At 35.7% G+C, this 26,570-nt stretch overlaps 1 protein-coding gene across 5 annotated transcripts in view; it reads right to left on the bottom strand.

Moving 5' to 3' along the window:
- GRID2IP (Grid2 interacting protein) overlaps nt 1-26,570 on the bottom strand; it is a 115,336-nt gene that overhangs the window by 64,992 nt on the left and 23,774 nt on the right. For all 5 annotated transcript variants that reach the window (XM_031945573.1, XM_031945571.1, XM_031945569.1 and 2 more), the window contains exons 2-6: nt 11,660-11,914; nt 10,269-10,354; nt 5,362-5,431; nt 2,073-2,167; nt 92-275 (exon numbers count right to left, since the gene is read on the bottom strand). In XM_031945573.1, coding sequence (XP_031801433.1) covers nt 92-275; nt 2,073-2,167; nt 5,362-5,431; nt 10,269-10,354; nt 11,660-11,914 — 690 coding nt within the window. The remainder of the gene's footprint in view (nt 1-91; nt 276-2,072; nt 2,168-5,361; nt 5,432-10,268; nt 10,355-11,659; nt 11,915-26,570) is intronic.

Raw genomic sequence — 26,570 nt, 5'->3', positions numbered from 1 at the left:
AAGAAATGGACAGTCACATGTGGCCTCCTCTATTCCCTACCAAATCTACCCTTTGGGACCCCAAAAGGCAGGAGATGGAGGGCAGAACTACCTGTGTTGGAAGAAGCATTCGAGGGCTCTGCAGATGGTGTAGCGCTCCGAAGGTGTCAACAAGTGTTCCAACTGTTGGCTGAATGTCTTGCCCTGAATTCGGATGCTTCCAGGCAAGATCTCTGCCACCCACTGCAGAGAAGTCAATGCTGAGGAGGGATTGGGAGAATCCAGAGAATCTGAGTCTGTGGACACATGGAGAAGCAAAAAATGAGTCTGTGTTAATGGACTCTCCAGAAACAAGTAGCATTTTTTTCCTTTCCAGTACTTGATTGCTATTGCTCTATGGGCCAGGAAAACCTTTGATCTCTTATGCCCAGGTTAAAAGTAACCTTCTGGTTTTGTCAAAAGAAAAAGGGGCCAGGAATAGACAAATCACCCCTACTCCCAATCAATTAATCATTTAAGAAATTCTATATGTGCTACACTCTGGGGATGTGTATACAAAGAATGAATCAATAAGGGGGAGCAGGAGGAGGCCATGGGTACATATAAAATATATATATAGCATAAATATAAAATAAAAAATATATAAATCTCTATAGTTAACACTAATATAGATTGGGAGTAAGGGGATCAGGAAAATGCAGAAAATGGGGCTTAAGAATGTCATCTTAAAGGAAGAGAGAGATAAGAAGGAATCGTATGTCAGTCATTGGGGATAAACAGTACAAGAAAGTTGGTATCTCTCCTAATCCTGGAAAATAGAGTTGGTCCCCAGTAAAACTGAGAAGTCAAGATCTTAAGTTCTCTCCTATATCTCTCCTTTTTCTTATAAGATTTTCTTGCTACCTTCTAGGTATAAAGCACTTGAGTCTTTCTCTGAGTTGGCTATCAATTCACTGCAGCTCAAATATTATTTAGGTAAAGTAGTTTGAGATTTGACTTGCCTCACTCTGGAGAATGTTCATGTCCATAGGGGTCAGGGTATTTTATTAAAATCAGGAGATCACAAACCTTCTGAATTAGGGCATATTTCATAATGGGGTAGTGAGGTGGAGAAAAGGGAACCTGCTTTGGAAACCAGTATTCTAAAACTTCCTCCTACTAAGGAGACCCAGATAAAGCTCCATGATTTGTTTCCCTGGCACACAAGGGAAGTGGAGGAAAGGGGGAGGGAGAAGGAAGAATGAGCGGGGTGTTATAGTCTATGCTGGATGCACTAGTCTATACAAAATTAACTCAGCTACTTCCTCAAACAGGCGCAGCCTGGAGTTATATGGCAGACAAAAGCCGGGAAGAAGGACATGAATTGTGGTAGAGGAAAAAAAAAGAATTTCTGGCAACTAATCTGGGAGAAGACTAGGCTGCGTTTTGACATGAGGGATTTTGTTAAAAATTTTTTTTAAAGATCTGTGAATTTATCTGTGTTGAACACAACTTCTACTGATCAAACCCAACCCCTCTTCATCTTATTCAAATGAGTTTAATGGATAAAAATTCTATTTCTCTAGGGTCAGACTTGTTGGTGAGAGCCAGCAGAATTCTGGGCTTAAATTCAGGAAGTTCATATTTGATCTTGGATAGTTTTTTAGTTATGAGGTAACTTTTCTGTACCTTAGTTTACTTATCTGAAAAATGGAGATAATAATCATACCTATCTCCCAGGGTTATTGCAAGGATTAAACAAGATAATTTATAAAAAGTAGGTTTCAAGTGTAAAAATGCTATATAAATGTCAACTATTATTGTTATTACTATTAGCTAGGCTAGTCCTCCCCTACTAGGTGTATAATATCCATACTGGAAACCTCTTCAATTTAGTAAGTCTTAATAGAGTTTGTCCTTCACCAACAGAGAGAGTCTGGCATCACCTCTATTCTACAATGAAGATTTTAGTGAAGGTAATATTAAGTTAATAGCCTCCAAATTTTATCCTGTCATTTATATAATTCCTCTTTACAGAGTCAATCAACAGCTTGGGATCTTTGAGAAGCGGCACTGAACATTTCTCTATAGAGGGCAGAAAAAGGGAATCTTACCACTGGGGAATGGGACCAATCCTTCTTCTACCACAAGAGTTGGCATTGCCCCACTTCCCTGCAACATGGACACTACCTTGTCATGGGAGCAGTTCCTGCAAAAGTAAAGGAGAAAAACGTCTTATGTCCATCCCATGTCACTTCTGGAGTCAGAGGCAACAGATGTGAATTGGGAGATTCAGATTGGTAAAATCTCAGAGAAATTCACTCCTGGCTACGTCTCTCTGCTTCCCAGAGTGCCCCATGTCTCTTATCACTTTTCCTCACACAACAAAAGCATTTCCTGTCTTCTCACTTTTGTACATCATGTAGAGAGAAGGCCTTGTTCTCTTGGCCAAGAAGCCTCTTCTCGAGGAGTCAGAAGGTCCCTGTATTCTGGCACTAGCATGTGGTGGCTATGACCAAGCCTATAGGAATGGTTTTTTGGCACCACAATCCACATAATTTTACTCTGCTCCAGTGTTAGTAGTCAGTCTCTCTTTGATTTTCCTTTTCTACTTCTCATTAGTTGTCATGGGCTTAATTTTCATTTCCATACAAGTGATTCCCATACCTGCATATAGCCAAACTCATTCTCTTGCAGTTCCACATTAATAACTGCCTGTTAGACATTTCCAACTCAACATGTTCAAAACTGAACGCATTTCCCCATCCCATATCCCAGCCCCAACCTAGAGAACATCTTCAGCTCCTCACTCCTCTTCTCTCATATCCCACAGTTGCCAAGTCTGATTGATTTTACCTCCACAACATCTCTTGCATATATCTCCTTCTCTTTACTCACTTGACCACCACCCTAGTTCAAAAACTCAATCAATCAGATTTTTATTAATTACCTACTATACGCCAGGTTCTGTACTAGTTGATGGGATAGAACACTTCTCAAATGGAACAATAAAATATCATCCTAATTGGTATCCCCTGCCTCAAGTCTCTTTTTCAATACAAGAGCCAAAGTCTCACCATCTCACTACCCAACTTGATAAAATCTTGAGATTCCCTGTTACCTTCAATATCAAATATAAACACTTCTGTTGTACAAAGCTCTTTACAAAATGGCCAACCCGCCTTTCCAGACATATTTATTCTTTATTCCCCTTCACACATTCCATGATCCAGTCAAACTGGCCTTGGTACTATTCCCTATAGTTCAAACCTCCATTTCTTGTCCTTGTGTCTTTATTAAAACTGTCCCTCTTTACTTCTGCCCAAAACACTGTCCCTCTTTACTTCTACCTCAAAGTATCTCTGGCTTCCCTTAAAGGTTAGCTCAAGTGCTAGCTTCTGCAAGAAGCCTATGCCAATTGAACTCCCTACCTCCAAATTACTTTGTATTTTCTAGTAATATTCTGTGCAAAAATGGTTCCTCTTCATTGAATGTGAGCTCTTTGAGGACAGGCAATATTTCATTTTTTCCTTTTGTATTTTCTATGCCTTGAAGAGTACCTGGCATATAAGAGAGCTTGCTGAAAAAATGAATGAAATTAGTGAAATAACCCAACCATCATATATAACTTGAGAAAGTCACCTATTTTCAGGATTATCTCTAGATCAATTGCCTAGAAAAGCTGTATGCCATGTTCAGCCATAGTTGTCACCCTAGTACCAGGATTATCATGGTACATTTAAGAAGATGCTTCTATACAAGTTATTCATCTGTAAGATTAACCTATTTCTGAGAGCCCAAATGTCATATATCCATAATGATTTGTTCCCCAGACCAGAGCCAGTGGGAAGCTCCCAACCTTTTGACCATAGTGTAATTTGTCAAAAATATAAGTGGAGAGTTAAGGTTCTTCTACAACTTAGGACCTTGAATGCCACCACCAACTAGGATCAAAATATCTTACCTCAATAACTTTTTGGATGTTTCAGTTGATAGGGATAAAAATCATTCACCAGACCTAACTTCTGGAGCCAAGGGGAAAGACATGTAATTTGGTACAGATTTACATTTATGATAAATAGAAAAAGACCTTTCAGACTGAGTCCCAGGGGTCCTCAAACTTTTTAAATAGGGGCCAGTTCACTGTCCCTCGACTGTTGGAGGGCCAGACTGTAGTAAAAACAAAAACTTTGTTTTGTGGGCCTTTAAGTAAAGAAAATTCATAGCCCTGAGTGAGGGGGATAAACGTTCTCAGCTATCGCATCTGGCCTGCGGGCCATAGTTTGAGGACCTCTGCAAGGTCTACAAGAATATTGTATATTGTCATTTGAATTGTTCAATGACACCAGACTTTCAGAGACTCATGATTTCATTGTTCCAAGACTATGGGACAATAAAGTAGTAATTTATCTCACAATCCTTATCCTCATCTACTTCTGTGACCAATAATCCAAACTGCCATCTGTCAGTGCCTATATTAATATTTCTTCTTTGACAAACTAGAAAAATGGCAAGGATGCCTACCTATCTTCCCTCTTGGGATCCCTATTAGGGTCAATTTGAAATTATCAAGTGAATGAAATTTATTTTGTGAATGAAGTTTATTCAACTCTATACTAAACACTATGGAGGACAGAAAAGGTCATTATAATCCTCTCCTTTGAAGAAGTTTATAATATAGCATAGAGGAGAACAATGCACATGAAATAATTAGCAAATAGAAGACCATATTGTCTAATTGCTAGATTATGTGGTGGAACCTCTAAGTATTACAGGAATTCATAAAATAGGGAAATTACTGAGAACTGAGTCAGAAAAGGCCTTGGATTTTTCTAGAGGGACAGCAGAAGGAGCGCACAGCAGGTGAAGAGGTTATTCACAAGAGTTTAAGGAGATGGCTTTACTGAAGTGCACAATGCATGTGGGGAAGAAGTGGGAGATGAGAAAAGTGAGGTCAGATTACAGAGGTAGACAGGTGGACAGATAAGTTTGAAGTTAATGTGATGTGCATGTGGGAGTTGTCTTGGTTTCTTAAGCAAGAGAAAGTGACATGATGAAAGAAATGCCTTATAAAAAATAATGTAATGGTAGCATGCAGGATAGATAGATAGGATAGAAAGGTGAGAAATTGGAGTCAGGGAGTTTAATTGGGAGGCTATTGTAGTAATCCAGTTCTGAAATGATAAAAACCTGGACTAGAATAATAGTAGTGGGAATGGAAAAGGATACAAAAGACTTTCTGAAGAAAAAAATAATAGGTAAAACTGGAATATAAGTGATGGAGGACAAAGAACGTGATTTTGAGGCTGGATAAATGACAATTAATAAATCATGGCATCACTAAATGAAATACAGATATCCTAATCACTTTAGGAAGCACTGGTTTAACCAACAGCCTCTGACCTCATATCCAGTCCATTAAGGAATAAAATGCGGTCCCCAGGCTTGAGAGAAGCATTTTCAGCTGGACTCCCTGAAATCAAGAGGAAAAAACATGCATATTAATTATGTGGCCTCTTATATTGCTGCAAAATCTTCAGGTAATATATAAAAACCATGTCTAAAAGTGCTAACAATTTCACCCAGACAGACTCGGTATGCTTTGGAAATATAATAATAGCAATTAAAAATAACCACCACCACCACCATAATAATAGCTAACATTGACATCATGCTTATAATGTACCAAGTACTGTGCTACACACTTATAATTATTTCATTTGATCCTTACAAAAGTGGGTGCTATTGAGGCATTAAGTTTATGTAACTTGCTCAGAGTCCTACCTTTAGCAAGTCCTTAAAGGCAGAATTTGAACTCAGATATTCCAAACTGCAAAGTATAGTACTACCCAAGAATCTCAGAGTTGGAAGGATACATAGAATTCATCCAGTTCAATCTTAAAAAAAAAAACCTACTCCACAACATAACTAATAAGTAGACATCAGGCCTTTGCTTAGACTTTGTAATGAGGGAAAACCTTCCAATGTAGTCCATTGTACTGCTGGATGGTGCCAATTGTTAGAAAATTTTTCATTACCTCAGGCTTAAATTTGCTTCAAATTTAGAGAAGAACATGGAAATCACCAAAATTTTAGGGCTGGCTGGAAGAGGTGCTAAGAAGAGATATAAAGAAAATAAGATTTAAGAGGAGGGAAAGGGAGGACCAAATAGCTTTTTTCAAGTTATCTCAGAATTCATTTCTGCTTAATTCTAGGGAGCAAAATGAAGAACAATGAGTGGAAGTTGTAGGAGGGCACATTTTGACTGAATACATGGTAAATCTTCCTAACAATTAAAGGTGTTCATAAAGGTAATGTGTTGCCTTTCCATTATATTATGCTGCCTCCATGTCTTTTCCATCTTACCATAGATGAGTTAAAATGTCATAGAAGAGCCAATATTCACAATGTAGCTGATTAGAGTAGAAAGAGTGATAAACTGAGAACAGGTGAACTGGCTTCAAATATTTCATGTGTGATCTACAGTGTGTGAGTTTCTTCTCTAGGTCCCAGTTTTTCATCTATATGACAAGAAGACTGGACCAGAGGGCATCCAAGATTCCTTCTGGCTCTAAATCTATGATTCTATTATCTTATTACTTATACAAACTGATTCAAAGTAAAATAGGGAGAACTAGAAAAGCAAAATACAGTTTAAAATTATGTAAATGGAAACAAAAACAACTACACAACTGAAAATGAATGATATGACATACATACAAAGACCAAACATCACACATAAGCAGTTTGATGTATAAATATATATCATGTCTAATGGGGAAACAAACAAAGATAGGGGGCAGTAGGATAGAATTTAAAAGGAGGATAAAACCTGGATAATAAATACAAGGTCAAAATGGATCTATCATTTAGATATAAAGATTGCTACTCTGAGCAAATTAGAGAAGAATGGAATCATTAATCTATTAGATCTATGTACAAAAGAAGAATGTAGGACCAAATAAGAGACAAAAAGCATTATGAAATTTAAAAACATAATTTTGATTATATTAAATCCAAAAATTTTTACACAAACAAAACCAATTCAACCAAGATTAGAAAGAAAGCAGAAAGGAGGAAATTTTTTTCCAATTAGGTGTCTCTGAAAAAGGTCTGTCTGTCTGTCTGTCTGTCTCTCTCTCTCTCTCTCTCTTGTTTTTTTGCTAAGGCAATTGGGGGCTGGTGCTTTAATCACTGCACCACCTAGCTGAAAGGTCTCATTTTTCAAAGAGAACTAAGTCAAATTTATAAGACTACAAGTCATTCTCCAATTGATAGATGGTCAAAAAATATGGACAGTTTTTACACAAAGAATTGAAAGCTATCTAAAGTCATAGAAAAATGGTCTAACTCACTACGAATTAAGCAAATGAAATGCTAATTAAAACAACTCCAAGGTAAACCTATAAAATTAGCTAATATGAAGAAAAGGAAAAGGATAAATGTTGGGGGAATGTGGGAAAGTTGGAACACTAATGCACCACTGGTAAAGGTATGAATTGATCCAACCATTCTAGAGAGCAATTTGGAATTATGCTCAAAAGGCTATAAAGCCATAAATACCCTTTAATCCAGCAATACAACCACTTATCTGTATCTCAAAGATAATTTTTAAAAAGGGAAAAGGACATATTTGTACAAAAATATTTACAGCTACTCTTTTTGTTGTGGCCAAGAATTGGAAATTGAGGGGATGCCTTTCAGTTAGGAATGGCTGAACTAGTGTGGGTATATGATTGTAATAGAATGCTATTGTGCCATAAGAAATGATAAGCACGGTGATTTCAGAAAAAAACTGAAAAGACTTACATGAACTGATACAAAATGAAGTGAGCAGAACCAAAACTCTGCAGCAGAACCAAAACTATAGAACACCAGTACTATATAATGACCAAATGTGAATGACTTCACTATTATTAATAATACAATGATCCAAGACAATTCCAAAGGATTCATGATGAAAAATGCTGTCTATATTGAGAGAAAGAACTGATGGAATCTGAATGCAGATGGAAGAATATAATTTTTCACTTTCTTTATTTTTTTGCGTTTCTTTTTTCTGGTTTATATCTTTTTTCACAACATGACCAATATGGAAATCTGTTTTACATGATCTCACATGTATAATCTATATAAAATTGCTTACTATCTCAAGGAGAAGGGAGAGGAGGGAGATAGGAACTCAAATTATTTTTTAATTAAAAATTTTTTATACATAATTGTGAAAACTAAAATATTATTTAACTAAAAAAGTGAAATTTGAGTTAAATTTTTAAAAAGTAAAAGAGTTGAACCAGAATAACTTTGTATATAGTAATAGCAATATTGTACAACAATCAACTATGAATGACTTTTTTATTCAAATACAATGATCCGAGACAATTCCAAGGACTCATGATGAAAAATGCTATCTAAATCCAGAGAAAGAATTTTTGGAATCTGAATGCAGATTGAAGCATACTTTTTTAAAACTTTCTTTATTTTTTATGATTTTTTTGATCTGTGTTTTCCTTTACAAAATAACTAATATGTAAATATGTTTTCATGATTATACATATATAAGCTATATCAAATTGTTTACTGTCTCAGGAAGGAGAAAGGGATAGGAGGGAAAGAATTTGGAATTCAAAACTTTTAAAAACCAATGTTCAAAACTGTTCTTACATGTAATTGGGAAAACAACAAAATGTTATTTAAAAATTAAATTCACATAAAAGAAGAGAAGAGAAGGAAGTTAAGGGAGCATAGACATATGGTGCAGTTTTGAAAATATTGAAAATTTATGTTGTTAGATAGATATATATATATACAAATACTTACACTATATAATATATATTGTATAACACCCAAACATTATACTATACATAATATGTATTATATTATATATTTTTAGAAGTGAATGGTATAAAGTGGAGATTCATAGTTTCATATACAATATTCTTTTTGTGTTTTGCTATGTATTTCAAAATATTTTCTTCAGTGCTTAAGTTCAGAATTCTTAAAAATAAAGTTTTTAAGGGAAATAAAAGAAATTGAATGATATGAAATTTTAATACCCAAACTTGGCCTCAAAGAAGAGATGACACCTTCTTAACTTCTTTCACAGGGGTGAAGCACTATAAGGAATGAACACTGCATACAATGTCACACTTTCATATTATATTGCTTAGTTTGTATGAAATTTGTTTTCCTTTTATTCTTTTTTGACATAGTAAATTGAAAAGTGTAGGAAATCTAAAAACAAAAAAATGTCAAAATTTTATTTAAAAATTAAAAATAAAGAAAAACCTATATTAGTGGGGGTTTGGAATTCATTGTCATTGTTTGGAAAGAAAAGCAATCCATGTCTTCTTTGGAGAAGGGAAGGACTGCGTGTATTGGGTTCCCTACTTCCCTCAAGACTGAAATCTAATTCTCTCCACTTATATGGCAGCCCACACAGTGGTAAGGCTCATCAGATGCTTAATTGAAGAAAACAACAACAAAAACAAAAACATGGTTTACTTAAGCTCAGGAAAAGAGGAAGTTAAAAGAGATTGTGAAAATGATAGCAAAAAGAAACAAAAACAAAAACCCAACTCCAAACAAAACAAATAAATTATGATTGAGTTAGAAACAGATTATATGAAGAATGGTGAAGAGCAAAACCAGATTATATTGTCTGATAACAATGTGGTTAAATAGAGGTTTAACTGTATTTCAAGACTATTATATAGAAAAAGTTATCCAATTATTTCTCCTTTGCGGGGGGAGGGGGAATAGCACCAGAACTGGGCAAAATGGGTTTAAACTGAAGACTTAATTGGAGTCAAAATTTTCTCAAAATTGGGGGGTCTTACAACATCATAGCATCATAGATTTGGAGTTGGAAGGGATTTTAGTCCAATTTCTTTATTTTATAAATGAGGAAACAGGAATGCAGAGATTGTGACAGATCATAGGTCACACAGTTAATAAGTGTCTGAGGCAGGATGCAAAGCCCGGGCTTTCAGACTCTAAGCCCAACAGTATATCCACTACCCCATACTACCTAAAAAGAAATATTACTTTTAATACTGGGCAGGCAATCTCCAGGTACTAACCAAGCAGGAGAGTATGGCTCTGTGACTTCTCATGGCTATCTGTCCAGCAAAGCAGGACCCCTTCCTTCTTTCCCATCTCTGTTCCCTTTCTGGTAGCCCTGTAGTAGAATATCTGGGGTTCAGGCCTCATGAGGGAAATATGACTAAACAAAGCACAGTGTCATTTCCTCCTCAAAGATGGCTGCTTTCTCTCCCCCTCCCTTCTCCAACCATATCAGCACTACTCACCAGGCAGGACAGACTCTATCCAAACTGGGGCATGACCGCGAAGTGTGAAGCCAAAACTTTTGTTGCCTTTGTACACTCGAACAGTCCTATACAAGGTAAAAGGAAAGTAGCTGTGATGAAGTCTTCCCAGCCCTGTTCCTTTTCTAGACCCCCAGGCCATTTTAAAGGCCTGCCAAGGAAAGCCCAGGAGAGATTAGATTTGTCTTTACTTTCTCCCATCTCCAATATCCGTGGCTCATAACGAGTCCCAGAAAATAGAGCTGGATGGATTGTTCCAGATCAGGTCTCTCCTACAGCTTTTGTCTTTCCTTATCTCCCTAAGTGTTCAGATAATTCAAGTGAGGCTCCTTTTGCAGCCTTACCTCAACTTTTTTTCTTCCCTTCACAACATGGTAGCCTGAAAGAATTGTGTGGGAAAGATCCCTATAAAAGAGTAATAGGCAAGAAAAGAAGAGGGTGATCCTCCCCAGACATTGTCATTGTCCCAAACAGTGCCTGCCTCCATCACTGCAAAGCAGCATAGGGGAATCTCATTCTTCAAAAAGAGATACAGATTGACTTGCAAGGAAAGGAAAGGGTAATGACCTCAACCTAATTAGTTAGTACCACAAACAATTTATCAAAAATTAATTCGTGAAATTAATAGACACGCATGTGGGAAATTCAGCCATTTTTCTTGCTGGTAGAAAACAGGGCAATAGTCACCAGCTCAGGGATTTTTCAGGCTTGATTCCAACTTGTTTTTTTTAATGGTAATCTGGAGAATTATAGAAGAAGGAAGTGCAACAAGAATAGTAAGAGTGGAGATTGCAGGGGTAAGTAAGGGGTATAGCAGATCACCCAAGGTGAGATGTTTCAAGCTTACTTGGAAATATGAACTCAAACTCAATTTGAAGTAAAGGTCGGATAGGTCACTTTAGAAGTCAGTCATATGCAGGTACATAAGTGTGCATTGGGATACCATATGTATATATGGACTGAGCCATGATTTGATGGGTGAAATTCTAGAAAGTCATGAAACCCATTACACTATTATATTGGAACTATAGGCACACACTGTACCCTATATTCACCAATACAGAATTTTTGCACTAGAAAAAACTTAGGAGGCCTTCTAACCCATCTTCATTAGCTTCCACTATCAACTGACTTAATTGCGTGCCCATATACTCATTCTAGCCCCAGCTCACATTCCTCTCAACAATAGGCCTTTCTATTGCTTCCTTCCTTCTCAGTCAAGCCCCCAGCACCCAAGGCTACTTTATCTCCTACCACAGTTGGGAATCAGAGAGTATGCATATTCCTCAGAGCTCATCCCGACCATCTCTTTATTACTTTAAGTTCCCAGACCTAGGGAAAAAGAGCCTGGGGAAATTAAAAACATTCATTACCTGCGGGCAGCACCTGAGCCTACTCGGCTGGCAATAAGGGAGGTGGTTTTCCTCAATCCCTTCCCCACTTCTTCTGGACCTCGGGGCACTGAGCTGGCCCGTGTAGACACCATCAGGCGCTCAGGGTGGTCTTCACTGCGGCTACGGCGGAGCCGGTGTGTTTGTTGCTCCCTTTTGGTCCGGCAGAGCTTGCTGATGAGACTTTGAGACACAACCTCGTCAAAACGCTGCCGATGCTTCTTGGGGATGAAAATCCTAGGGAAGATGAGTGGACAGTGAGAAAAGGGACCAATTCAGGCCTAGCCCAGAGACAGGGGAGACAGGAAGAGTGGTTAGTAAGGGCACTGGAAAAGACAGGAAGATGGGACTTAGTACTGTGCATAGTGATTAAATTTATCAGTCTCTCAATAATAATAACTTTTCCACAGTCCTTTAAGACTTTCTCTGCACATGGTCCCATAGCTAGCAAATGTCAGGACCAGAATTTTAATCAATGTTCATAATTCCAAGTCCAGTGCTCTTTCTCCTACACCATGCTGTATTTTAATACAAGTCTATCAGCATCTCTAGAGTACCACATCAATCTATTGGTGGATACTGGGAAGTTAGAGCAACAGGGTGTCCGTCCACTTGAGTAGATACAAGTAGATACAGTTCCTCCTGAAAAGTTCTTTCTCTGTTAGGTGATGATAGGACTATGTCTCTAGGTAAGGCATATTTGTGGGCAATAGTAATTATATACCTTCACTATCCAACTAGGCTATAGCTGACAGAAATTCATTTCCCAAAACTGCTATTTTCTCATACTTGACAAAGAATAACTTTGGAATATATAGATTGTTAGATAGATATACTAGTCCAATTCATTCGTTACTATTGGTCTCCTAGTGGAAAGAAAAATCCCAAACCGTCACTAATTATCATTATTATTGTTAAAAAATAAACACATTTAAAAAGAATCATATCATTTTATAATGCTTTAAAAATAACTAAGAGAAGTATGAAAGTATCATTATTTCCATTTTGCAAATAGGTAAAAAGTTGAGTTATCCTGACCAAGATCATATAACTAGTAAGTGGAAGATTTGGGATTTGAACCCAGCTCCTCTGACGAAGTCTAATGACATATCATTATTATATTATCTAATAGATTGCCAAAAGCTAGATGGCAAAATGAGCAGAGAGCTGAGCCTGGAGTCAGGAAAGCTCATCTTCCTGAGTTTAAATCTGGCCTTAATCACTTATCAGCTGTGTGACACTTTTGCCAAGAAAATCCTAAATGAGGTTATGAACATTTGGCACAACTGAAAAATGACTGAACAACAAAGATTTATGAAATAGGCAAGTTTTCAGGAAAAAAGTATAAGTTTATATTTTTATATATATATAATGTACATATACATGTATGTATGTATGTATGATAAACTGCTAGATAGCTTTTCTGACAGTTGCCGCAGTAAGCACAGAGAATTTACTTGGACAGAGAGGAACACTTAAAAAGGTTCCTTGAAGCCAACAACTATGTCTTTGTCATCTCTATATCTGCCATAATACCCAAGTTAGAGTCTTGCCCAGGATAAAGGCTTAAACTTCTCTAGTTGCTGTATCACTCAAGGAAAGTTAAGAGAAAAGAAGCACCTATTGTGTGCTGGAGCCACCATTAGGCATTATGGGGGTGACAGGGAAGACTAAAACATAACCTTTGACTGCAGGTATTTTATGCTAGTTAGAGGCAGGAAGAATGGGAACCCTTAACTATGATGCCACAGGATCAAACTAAGACAGAAAAAATCTTGAAATAGTTAAAATCTTTGCAAATCGGGCTGGTTTCATTCTTTGTCCTTGGCTCCCTAGTGCCTGGAACACAGAAAAAACTTGTTGACTGAAAATTTTTTGAGATAGGGCTTAGCCCTAGATGTGACCAAAGTAGTGGAAGACTCTTACTCCTCCTTCCTACCCTCAGGGAAGCAGTTCTGGAAGCCTGAAGGCCTGGTGTGGAGGTCATCAGGAATCAACTAGCAAAAGGAGATTGATAGTGTGATGCTGGAGAAATGGAGGCAAGATAGAGATTAGAGAGTTTTTAAGATTTTATTTGGATTTCTGAAAGGGAGAGATTTTCTGGGACCAAAGGATCCATTTTAGTCCCAGGGCTGTCTCAAAGCATTCAGCAGCCTATGTGAGGTTCCATTGATATATATGTGTGGCTTTAAGATCAGAGTAGCAAAGAAAGGGATGGATTCCGAACACTGATAAACTGTGGGAATTTTCAGGCAGGGACCATCAATTCAGTTCTGACATGTTGGGGGTAGGACCATAATTTCTTACAAATTGGGAGGATTTAGGAGATGTCTAACTAGAGCCAGGAAGTCTAGAACATAGAGATAGAGGATGCTAATTAGGCATCTGAAAAAGGACATCTAAAGTTTTAACTTTTGGAATGTCAGAGTGGCCACCTACAATCCAAATTATCTCAGTCCTAATGGTCAGGAAGGGAGTTGCAACCAGGGGGAATGAGGCAGAACAATTCAAGGAACTGAGGCAGAACAATTCAGGGAAAGTGAGGCAGGAAAATTAGGGAAACTGAGGCAGGATAATAAAAGGAAACTATGGCACAACAATAATATTGCAAAAGCTTCTATTTTATTAGTTCTATCATTTGACTTGAATTCTACCTAGTATACTCTTTATTCATTTGAAAAATATGTCCTTGTCATTTATTTAAATGACAAAACTGTATTGACTTCCCAGCCTTAAACTGGAAGGTAGGATTAATGCTGGAAGGCAAGAGCACTATGGCTTTGAAAGCCATTGGCTTTCTTCCATGATTTTGTTCTCAGTGTGCCATAGGAAGCAGGGACCAGGATCCCTGAAGCCACAGAGTTGGCAAAGAATTTCAAACAGTTATCTCATTTTATCCTCACAACACCTTCCTCCCCCTTTCCTCACATATATAGGACAGTTATTATTATGCCTTGTATCCATAAGGAAATGGGCCTTTGGCCCTGCCAAAGTGATCTGCTGCATACTTAGCAGGATAGCCAAGATGAGAATCTCAGATTCTCAGAAATGGAAGAGGCTTCAGAAAGTCGAGGCCTATTAGTCACAGCATAAGAGTCCCCTCTGTAGCATCCCCAAGAAGTTTCTGCATCAAAGCCATTGGGGAGGTCTGGAGTGCTCTCTTCCCTATATATATACTCTATACTAGACTAGAATGTCTAGGAGGAAAGGGTGTGATGGTAGAAAGCTTCAATAGCTAAAAAAAAAAAAAAATTCAGGGAGGACTAGGAAAAGATCAGTTGATAAAAGAAAAGCAGCTAGTGAATAGAACACTGGACCAAGAGTCAGAAGACTGGAGGACAGACACTTAATAGCTGTGCGATGTTGAGGAAGTCACTTAAACTGTTCTCATTTCCAAACTATAAAATGGGGATAATAGCAAATGAGATAACATCTGTAAAGCACTTTTCAAACCTTAAAGTTTAATACAAATGCTAGCTAATAGTAATATTATTGTTATCATCATCATAATTATTATTATTTATAAAGCAGTTACAGTCTCGTGCTTTGGTCAGACTGTACATAAAGTGTTATGTAAGTGATAGCTATAAATAGCTTCTAATTTTTCATATGTATGTCTTCAATTCAGTTCAACAAGTATTTATTTAGAGACTACGATAGTAGTAGGCATTGTGTACTGGAAATGAGAAAAATTAGTCACTATCCTGGAGGAGCTTACATTCTACTGGAGAGAAATTATTTGTATGGTTGAATAAATACAAAATAGAAACAGTCCTAACAACTGAAGAGAACAAGAACATCTTCAAGGTAGCTGAGTGATGCATTTCTTTTTTTTTTTTTCTGGGTATTATTTTTTTTATTTATTTAATAGCCTTTTATTTACAGGTTATATGCATGGATAAATTTACAGCGTTAACAATTGCCAAACCTCTTGTTCCAATTTTTCACCTCTTACCCCCCACCCCCTCCCCTAGATGGCAGGATGACCAGTAGATGTTAAATACATTAAAATATAAATTAGATACACAATAAGTATACATGACCAAAACATTATTTTGCTGTATAAAAAGAACCAGACTCTGAAATATTGTACAATTATCCTCTGAAGGAAATCAAAAATGCAGGTGGGCATAAATATAGGGATTGGGAATTCAATGTAATGGTTTTTAGTTATCTCCCAAAGTTCTTTCTCTGGGCATAGTTGGTTCAGTTCATTATTGCTCCATTGGAAATGATTTGGTTGATCTCGTTGCTGAGGATGGCCAGGTCCATCAGAACTGGTCATCATATAGTATTGTTGTTGAAGTATATAATGATCTCCTGGTCCTGCTCATTTCACGCTGAGTGATGCATTTCAAATGCATTTCTGTTTCAAATCCAACCTTGGACATTTCCTAGGTATATAATTCTGGGCAGGTCCTTTAACTTCTGCTTTTCTCAGTTTCCTCACCTGTAAAATGGGGAAAATAATAGGACCTACCTCCTAGGGTTGTTGTGAGGATCAAATGAAATAACATTTTTAAAGTACTTAGCACCACGCTTGGCACATAGTAAGTATTATATAAATGTTAGCTATTCGTTTAGTAGTAAAAGATGAGCCCCTTAAGGGCAGGCCCTTGTTTCTTTTTGTCATTTTTATCTTCAATGACTTCTTTATATTTAATGTTCTTTAAATTGAATTGAATCCATACCCTCTTAAAACAATCTGAAAATATACAAAATGCAATGTTTAAATAAATTGTGGCACATTAATGTAATGGATTATGATAAAACATTTTTTTCTCTTTAATGAGGTCACTGTAGGAGCAGTGGTTATTGTACTTTATTTGAAGATGATTGTTGTTGTTCAGTTACGTCCTATTCTTTGTGATCTCATTTGCAGTTTTTTTTTTACAAAGATACAGAAGTAGTTTGACATTTTCTTCTCCAGCTCATTTTGCAAATGAGGAAACTGAGGTAAACAGGATTAAGTGATTTGCCTGGTGCCACACAGCTAGTAAGCACCTAAGGTTGAATTTGAACTCAGATTCTCTTTATTCCAGTGTTGGCACTTTATCCACTGTGCTACCTAGCTGCTCCCATATCCCACCCTTTTTAATTTTTTTTTATTTTTTTTTATTTAATAGCCTTTTATTTACAGGATATATGCATGGGTAACTTTACAGCATTAACAATTGCCAAACCTCTTGTTCCAATTTTTCACCTCTTATCCCCCCCACCCCCTCCCCTAGATGGCAGGATGACCAGTAGATGTTAAATATATTAAAATATAAATTAGATACACAATAAGTATACATGACCAAAACGTTATTTTGCTGTACAAAAAGAATCAGACTCTGAAATATTGTACAATTAGCTTGTGAAGGAAATCAAAAATGCAGGTGTGCATAAATATAGGGATTGGGAATTCAATGTAATGGTTTTTAGTCATCTCCCAGAGTTCTTTTTCTGGCATAGCTGGTTCAGTTCATTACTGCTCCATTGGAAATGATTTGGTTGATCTCGTTGCTGAGGATGGCCTGGTCCATCAGAACTGGTCATCATATAGTATTGTTGTTGAAGTATATAATGATCTCCTGGTCCTGCTCATTTCACTCAGCATCAGTTCGTGTAAGTCTCTCCAGGCCTTTCTGAAATTATCCTGTTGGTCATTTCTTACAGAACAGTAATATTCCATAATATTCATATACCACAATTTATTCAGCCATTCTCCAACTGATGGACATCCATTCAGTTTCCAGTTTTTAGCCACTACAAAAATATCCCACCCTTTTTAAAGGAAAGATTGGAATCTGTGGTCCGGGGAATATCTAGACTGATGAGATCATAGATGCCTCAGAAGAACAAAGTACCAAAGAAGGAATCAAGCTATGATCACATATTCCTACTTTAAACAGATTCCAATGAATGGCTTCTATGGCCTGGGACCTAGGAATGCAGTCAGGTTCAGGGAATGGATCCCTCATGGGGTCTGCAAATATTTTTCATGGAGGACTTCCCACAATGGAAATCATGTTCTTGTTTTAGAGCTTGTCATCATCTAAAGTAAACATTGAAAATAGAATTGAACAGAAGAGATAACATGAAGGACAAAAGGAAGGGATTTCTGACTTCTCCAGATACCATTGCTTAGTGAGTCCTGCTGGTAAGGAGGGGAAGGGAAGACAGACCCAGCTATTGGAAATCTATAGCTCAACCTGAGAAAGTTTAAGGAAGAAAAGTGTTTAAATAACTATTCTGATTTGGGTTTTGCTACTTTACCATTTTAAGCTTCCAAAAGAAATTCAAAATTACCTTTGTACCTTCAGAGAATTCAGGGACTTTTTAGTTTTCTAGGACTATTGTTTATGTTTCTTTTTTCAGATCTTCTATCTGGAGCAACATTATTTCTAGTAAGTTATAGAGGTTATTTTAGATCAGATATAGGAAAAAAACTGGTTTTAGTTCTCAGTTGCTTTTTTTTTAGTGGTCATCTCCTCTATGGTCCAGAAAATAATTTTATACTTTCTTGATGAGTTGCTGTGCCTGTGGCACTTAGAGATTTTGGAATAAGAGCAGGTGGTGACCTATGAACAATGGCTCATCAGGTATTATGAATTGAAGATGGTAGTAATAATTTTCTCAGTAAACCAGAGCCTAAGTAAACAGCATATTATGACTAGTAGTTTACATATTTCTTCTTCTCTTTCATTTTTCACTTTGTTTTATCTTGCTCCTCCATCATTAATATAAATGTTTCTTTCTCCCTTATCTTTGGCCCAACTAGGGGTCCTAAAGTATGATTTTGGCTTCAAGTGTATTTATTTACTTAAAAATTTAAACTGATTATTCTAAACTTTAAAAATCAGCGAGAACATTTTGCATTTAAAACTAATGGAAATTGTTTCCCATTTGTTGTGATTCTACTTTTTGCCACAGTAATTGTTTGTTAGAGAAAAGTTCTTGACCTCTACTTTAAATTATTGTTTTACTTTAATATTAGCTACTATCAATCATTATTTGAACATTTATTAAGCAATTATTATATACTATGCACAGAATAAATTAGTCACTAAACCCTTTCACATATTGTGAATCCCACAATGGATGCTCTAGATGAGAAAGCCAAGCTCAGAAGGATTAAGTGATTTTCTTTCTTTTTTTCCCCTCAATAGCATTTTATTTAAGTGATTTTCAAAATGTCACAACTTATAAATAATTTAGCTTGGCCTTGAACCTAAATTCTAAGTTTGATCGGTTTTTTGGTCATATTGTATTGTATTTCTACCTGGCCTAAATGATCTTTGATGTATTTCACTATGCTGGAACAAACAGATTTGTATTTAACACAAAATAAATTATCCCATGTCACTCTAACAAAATAGTATAATTCAAAAACGATGTTTTAACTAGACATAAGAAGTCAATTAAGAGTTAGATAAATATTCCTGAGGATGAAGGAGAATTTTATCATTCAATTTAATAAGCCTTTATTAAGCATCTAGCATGTGCTAGGACACTTGCTAAGTACTATAGAAATACAAAAACAAAAACAAAACGATCTCTGTTCTCAAGAATTTACAATTCTAGTTGATGAATTCTACTTGATGGAAATAACATGTACACAGAAAAATAATTACATAATATACATAAAGCAGATTCAAAATAATTGGGGAGAAAATACTAGTGACAGGATAGGATAGGGTAGGGAATCAGGGTAGACTTTGAGCTAAGCTTTGAAGGAAGTAAGGGATTCTGTGAGGCAGAGGGAATATATTCTAAGGATGGGGCATGGTTTATGCAAAGGTGAAGAGGTGGGAGATGGAATGCTAGGTACAGGGAAAAACAAGCTGGAAGATAAAATATTTGAAGAAAAATAATATGTAATAAACCTGGAAAAAAAAGTTGGACCCAGAATATTAAGCACTTAAAACAAAACTTTTATGTCACAATAGAGGTAAATGGGAATTATTAGAGGATCTTGAGCAAGAGGATTACATGGTTAAATCTGGGCTTTAAGAAAGTTACTTTGGCAATTATATGAAGAATGGATTGAAGTCCAAAGAAGGATAATGAAAATTATAAACTAATATCATTAGTGAATACTGATATAAAATTTTTTTAAAGATTATTTACTATAATCATGTTGAATTTATACCAAAAAAATGGGCAGATGATTTGTCAACTACATGATATTAGTAATGAAAAATTAAAATCATATAAGTATATCAATAAATGTATGGGGGAAAACCCTTTGACATAATAGAACAACTGTTCAAAATTTGAAAACTCTTATTCATGTAAGGCTATGCCAGTGTAATGTAAATAACAAGACAATCACTTTATAAAACTAGACAAAATAATAACAAAACAAATTGAAAGGAACAAAAGGACAAGAATCTTAAGGAAAATGAAGAAAAAGTGTAGGAATAAAAAGGATACCATTTTTCAAATATATAAGAAATAGAATCAAATTTATAAAAATAAGAGCCATTTTCTAATTATTAAATAGCCAAAGGTAAAGCATAATTTTCAGGAGAAATAAAGACTATTAATATATAAAAATTGCTCTAAGTCATTATTGATTAGAAAAATATAAATTAAAACAATTCTAAGGTATCACTACACTATCAGACTAGCAAATCTATCAGAGTAGCAAACAAGACAGAAAAGGAAAATGACAAGTGCTGACAAGGATACAGAAAAATTGGGACATTAATGCAGTGTTGGTAGGTTTGTGAACTGCTCTAACCATTTAAAAGAACGATTTAGAACTATGCAAAAGGCTAAAAAATGTGTCTATTCTTTGATCCAGAAATACCACTTGTCCCAAAGAGATCAAAGAAAAAGGAAAAAGGCCTAAAAAAAATTATGGTAGCTTTTTTGTGGTGGCAAAGAATTGGAAGTTGAGGGGATGTCCCTTAATTAGGGAATGGTCGAACAAGTTCCATTATATGACTGTGATGGAAAAGGTATGATCAGTGATGAGCAGGATCATCTCAGAAAAATCTGGAAAGATTTATATGAATTTATACAAAGAAAAGTAAGAAGAACCAGAACATTGTACATAGTAACAGCAATATTAAGATAATGATAACTGTGAAAAACTTAAGACATTTGACCAATACAATGATCCAAGACAATTCTAAAGGCTTTATGATAAAAAAAAATGATATTCACTTCCAGAGAAAGAACTAATGAATTCTGAATGAAAATTGAAGCATAATTTTTTCACTTATTTTTCTTGCTTTTTTTTTTCCAACATGGCTAATATGGAAATACATTTTGCATAACTTCATAGGTATGATGGATGTTATATTGCTTATCTTCTCAATGAGTAAGGGAAGGGCTAGAAGAAGGGAAAGACTTGGAACTAAATTTTTTTAAATTAATATTAAAAATAAGTAACATTTTTAAAGATAATAAGATAAAATGAAAAGGAATAAAGGAGACACTTAGCACTATCAGATCTTATATTATAAAGAAGCAAACAAAATTATTTATTTGGTATTGGTTTTTAAAAATTAAAAATGGATCAGTGAAATAAACCATTTAAAGAAGATTCAAAATCAATCAAACATAACAGCCTAAGTTCAACAAATCTAGGGATATTATCTACCAAATTAAAGACTCCTTAGTCAACAAAAAAACTGGGGAGTAATGTAGCAGAAACTAGATTTAGACCAATTTATATTATATGCCATATTAAATTCCAAAGCAACATTTGATCTAAATATTAAAGTTTATAATATACAACATAGAGGGAAATGGAAGGAGATCCCTTTTACAACTTTGGCTAGAAGAAGAATTCTTTTTTCTTTAATTTATGTAATTTTGTGGAATTTTTTTTTTATTCTATGGAGTAAAACAAACATTTCCACAACACAAAAATGATAGCACATAAAGGGAAAGAATTCTTAACAAAACAAAAGCCAGGAAAGAATTTAAACTGAAAATAAAAAAAGAATTAAAAAAAAAAAAAAGGAAGGATTCTTGGTAGGAAGGAAACCTGGCTATCATATAGACAGGTACCACTTGTATACCCTCAGAGTTTTTCCTTCATTTGCTTACTAATTCAGGCTATATCCCTGTAGCTATTGGAACTAGAATATTGCCTTGCTATTTGTTGTTTGTTTTTCAGTTGTATCTAACTCTTCTTGATCCCAGTTGGGATTTTCTTGTCAGAGATACTAGAGTGGTTTGCCACTTCCTTCTCCAGCTCATTTTGCAGATGAGGAAACTGAGATAAATAGGGGTTAAATGAGTTACTCAGAGCCACAGAGCTAGTAAGTGTCTGAGGCCAGAATTGAACTCAAGAAGACAAGTCTCTAGGCCTGTCACTCTATCCAAATCCCATCACTTAGCTGACCAGTCTTGCACATAGTTGGAGCTTAATTATGTTTGTTGATTTGAACTGGAAAAGTTAAAATGACTTCCCCCTACTAGGAGGCTAAGATTCTGAGATTTCATATTAAATTTTTTGAAGATTTTTCTTTTCCAAGATGTCCCTTTTATGAAACATTAACTTACTCTAAAAGTAACACTAGAGTAAAGACAAAAGTTTCTCTTTAGAGAGTGCTTTAATTTGACAAAACGTTTTACTTTAAACATTTAAAAAAAATACTGTGGAATAGCTAAAGCTAAATCCTGTCAGTAGCTAACATTATTATCCCCATTTAAAAATTAGGAAATTGAGCCCCCAAGGGATTAACTGATTTGCTCAGGGCTTGCATACTAGGTATAGGCACACTGGGGTTTGAGTCCAAGTCCCACCATCACCACCCCTATCATTACCACCACTACCACTACTACTATTACCTGACAGCAAAGAATATCTTTCAGAAAAGGGGCATGGGAGAGGTGAGTCTAAAGAGATTTCAAGGATAACCACTTACACTCACAGGATGGGCCCACAACACACCTTATTTTACAGATAAGACAATTGGGAGCCAGGTCAATGAAATAACTCATCTAGAGTCACATAGTATTGTAATAATGAAAAGGCTTAAAAGCCTTAGTCTTCAGACTCCTAAGTTAGCACTCTCACTAGAGATGGAAGGATATTATACATAAAGTCAGGGGATTTGGGGAACTGAGTCCAGGCTCTGTTATATACCAACTATATAATCTTGGACAAGTCATTTAGGCTGTCAACTTCAAGTAAATCTATCTGTAAAATGGGAGTGATTAATATTTATACTAACCCTGTCTGTTTCTCAGGGTTATAGCTGGGAAGGAATGTTATAAACTACAAAATATTATGGAAATGTCAGCTATTATTGTTATTTTGATGATTCCAATCTTCCTTTTCTTCCCTTCAGCAAAGCAGGTGAGTATGAGTCATTCTCAAAGGGGACAGGGTCCTTCCTGTGGAACCCTTCTGATTAATGAACTGAATAAATGAGATAGTCTACAGTTTGATTAATTTCTTCTCCTGGAACCTATTCCTTTTATACAGCAATAACTTTCCACTCCTCATTCTTGTCCTTGAAGCCCTTATGTATCAGATGTACTTAATATTCTTCTTTCTCGGTGTTTATCTCCTTAACGAAAGGTCAGCTTGCTCTGTGTTCTCTGCTGAGCCAAGTTTAGACACAGTGAGTGTATTGAATTTTTTAAAAAGACTTTTCCCTCAGAAAATCAATTCCTTCTTGTGCTTTAAATGCTCTTGGGAGGATAGTATGTACAAGCCATGAAACTGTTGGTATCATTTTTCTCTTCTTTGTACTATGGACTATCATTCTCAGATTTAGATTTGCTTAGGAAAAGTTGAAATTCATGAATGAAGATGTCAAAGCAGACCTATTGCATAGCTTTTCCCAGATCTGCTAACATCTCCTTCTGTACATCTAATAATTTTAATCATATAGAAGAAGCATTCTTTATGGAGATTTTTGAGCGGTCTACTGGCATAGAACACTGAGCTCTAGTCTTATCTAGGCCATTTATAAATTGTGTAAGCTGTGTCACTTCACTTCTGAGACTCAAGTTTACTTATCTGTAAAGTGGGAAATATAATATTTTTAATCCCTATAAGATTATTGGGAAGAAAGTGCTTAGTAAACCATAAAGCTTTATAGAAATATGAGCTATTATTATTACTATTCTTGTTATTCTTTACCAACCCCAAGCGCTCTCCCCCTTACCCAAATCCTATCTATCTAGCCAATTCATGGATAGCTAAGAGCATAAGTTAGTAAGCGTTTTTGTCAACTGGTTTTTTCCTAATATATATATATATATATATATATATGACATCTAATATTAAATTAAAGATGTTTTATTTTATATTATATTTTAAATGTTTTATTCCAACACTCTCATTTTACATATGAAGAAATTGAAGCCCTGGGAAATTAAGGCAATGTCAAAGAACCGAATCCAGCTCTTCTGACTCTTAAATCAGTAGAGCAGAGTGGATAGAAAGCTGGTTCAAGCCCCAACTCTGGCACACACTAGACAAGTCATTTCTTAGAACTCAATGCAACTCTTTAAAGACTGTTAAGTTTCAGAAAAATGTGCCATCTTAAACAGGTAGAAATGATTTGGAAAGGACCCCAAATAATGGCATCCCAAGTCTAGACCGTATTCCAATCAATAAACCACCAGTTTAAATAATGTTTATTATCATTACCACTTAGAGATGGGAAAATATTCAGCAATATTTAAATAAATACATATATCTAGACTCAAATTAAATACCATAGAATCATAAGACTTAAAAGCTTGAAAGGAAACAGAGAATATATAGTCTTATCTCCTAATTTTACAGCTAAGAAAACAGGCACAGGATGATTTGTCTTTGAGTTAATGAACTATAACTGACTATACCCTAATGTTTCTTACTCCTGGGACTATAAATTAAACTAACCTGTCTCATGTTTCAATTTTGAATTTACATTTTGGGGTACTATCTCTCCACCTGGTTAAGAAGACAAGAAGTATATCTTAACTATGTTTATAGAAAATTTTCAGTCTCCATTACAGTGCTCTCTGCATATAGGAGACTTTTCAATTTAATTAAATTGAAATTATGTGTCAATAAGAAAGTCCTAGGGTTGTGAGGTACGTAGTTTCTTTGTGATAGTCCTATGTTCTTTTATATATTTATTTTAAACTGTGTTGTGTTTATTTGTTTGTATTTTGTTTTATCTACTAAATAAGTTTCTTGAAGGTATGAGGATGAGAGCAAAATAGGCAAGATGGGATTTATTTTGTTGTTGTTGTTGCTGAGGCAATTGGGGCTAAGTGACTTGCCCAGGGTCACACAGCTAGGAAGTAAGTGCTCATTGTCTGAGACAAACTTAGGTCCTCCTGACTTTAGGGCTGGTGCTCTATCCACTGCACCACCTAAATGACCGCATTTATTATTTTTTTTTAAATAAAAACATGCTGTTTTCATGGCAGGACAGTTTACTTTTTTTCAAATATGTTTAGACTAGAATAATTTCAATTGCACACATTATAATGAAGATTGAAAGTATCTGATGGACATAAGAAACACAATTTCAAAACCTTGCCCAGTAAAACAAATGCCTTTGATCAATGAGTCAACAGTCATTTATAAAACACCCTTTAGTCACTGGGAATGCCAAGACCCAAAGAAAAACCATCAGGGAGGTCATAGTTTATAGCAAGAAAAAATAACATGCACATACATAGATGGATTGTATACAAAATCGATACAAAGTCATTTTGTAGGGAGGGTACTAGCTGGAGGAATCCAGAAGGATCTCAAATTGAATGTGGCATTTGAGTTAAACCTTGAAGAAAACCAGGGATTATGAGAGTTGGAAGTGAAGAGAAAGAGCATTTAAAGACAATCTGGTTCTGGTTCAGCTTTCTAACCTGCTGACACAGGACCCTAAGTTCCAGCTAAACTGATCTTTCTGCTGTTCCTCAAGCACATTTAACTCTTTCATCTCTGTGTCTTTGCACAAGACATATGTGGTTTCCTAGCCAGTGATACTCTCCTATCTCCTCCTGAAATCACTTACTCAATTCAAGTGTCAGTTAAGATACCATCTCCTTCTAGAGAAAACTCTAATGATTCTCTAAGGACTTAATCCATCCCTACTTCATCCTAGTCACTTTGCATTTATTTTCAATAGTCTATGTTTACTTTTCTATGAATGCATTGTTTCTCCTGCTCTCTTCCTATCCCCTCAGTGGATATAAATCTCTTTTTGGAGAGGGATTATCTCACTGTTTGATATCTCCCCAGCAATTTAAAAATGGCTTGCTTGATGGATTGAAAGGAGGAAAGGAAGGAAAGAAAGCCCATCCTTCTCCATTGCTATTCACGAATTTAGAACTTCCATAAGATTCCCCAAAATGCTTATGCTCCTGAGCCCCCTTATTAATGGGAAATGCACCAGTTTAGATAAATCTCAGCTGGTTCTGGTGTTTCTAAATCACTTTGTTTCTCTGACTGATCTATAAAATGAAAAGATTAAATTATTTCCCTCTCTTCCAGTTCTAGCAGCATTCTAATTAGGAAATCAACTTCATGAGTTTGCATGATGTCAAGACTTTGTATTTCAAATGTAGGAGATGAATTGGATGAATTCTGCTGGGACATGGCACAGATGTGAAGCGCCTGAGTGTCACAGTGGCTAGAACCTTAGTCTTAGAGTGAGGAAGACCTGAGTTCAAATTTGGCTTCAGACTCTTAATAGCTGTATGACTGTGGGCAAGTTACTTAACCTCAATTTCCTTAATTGTAAAATGGGAATAATAATAATAGCACCTATCTCCCAGGGCTGTCATGAGGATCAAATGAAATAATACTGTAAAAGCCCTTAGCACAGTGCTTGGGCCATGATAAGTGCTACATAAATATTTATTCCTTTCTCCATGAAATTACTATTTCATTTTTGTCTTTGTACCTCTAATGTCTGGCACATTAAGCTTA

The sequence above is a fragment of the Sarcophilus harrisii genome, chromosome 1, assembly GCF_902635505.1.
Source record: "Sarcophilus harrisii chromosome 1, mSarHar1.11, whole genome shotgun sequence".
Classification (NCBI taxonomy): Eukaryota; Metazoa; Chordata; class Mammalia; order Dasyuromorphia; family Dasyuridae; genus Sarcophilus; species Sarcophilus harrisii.
This window is presented reverse-complemented; position numbering and strand designations above follow the sequence as displayed.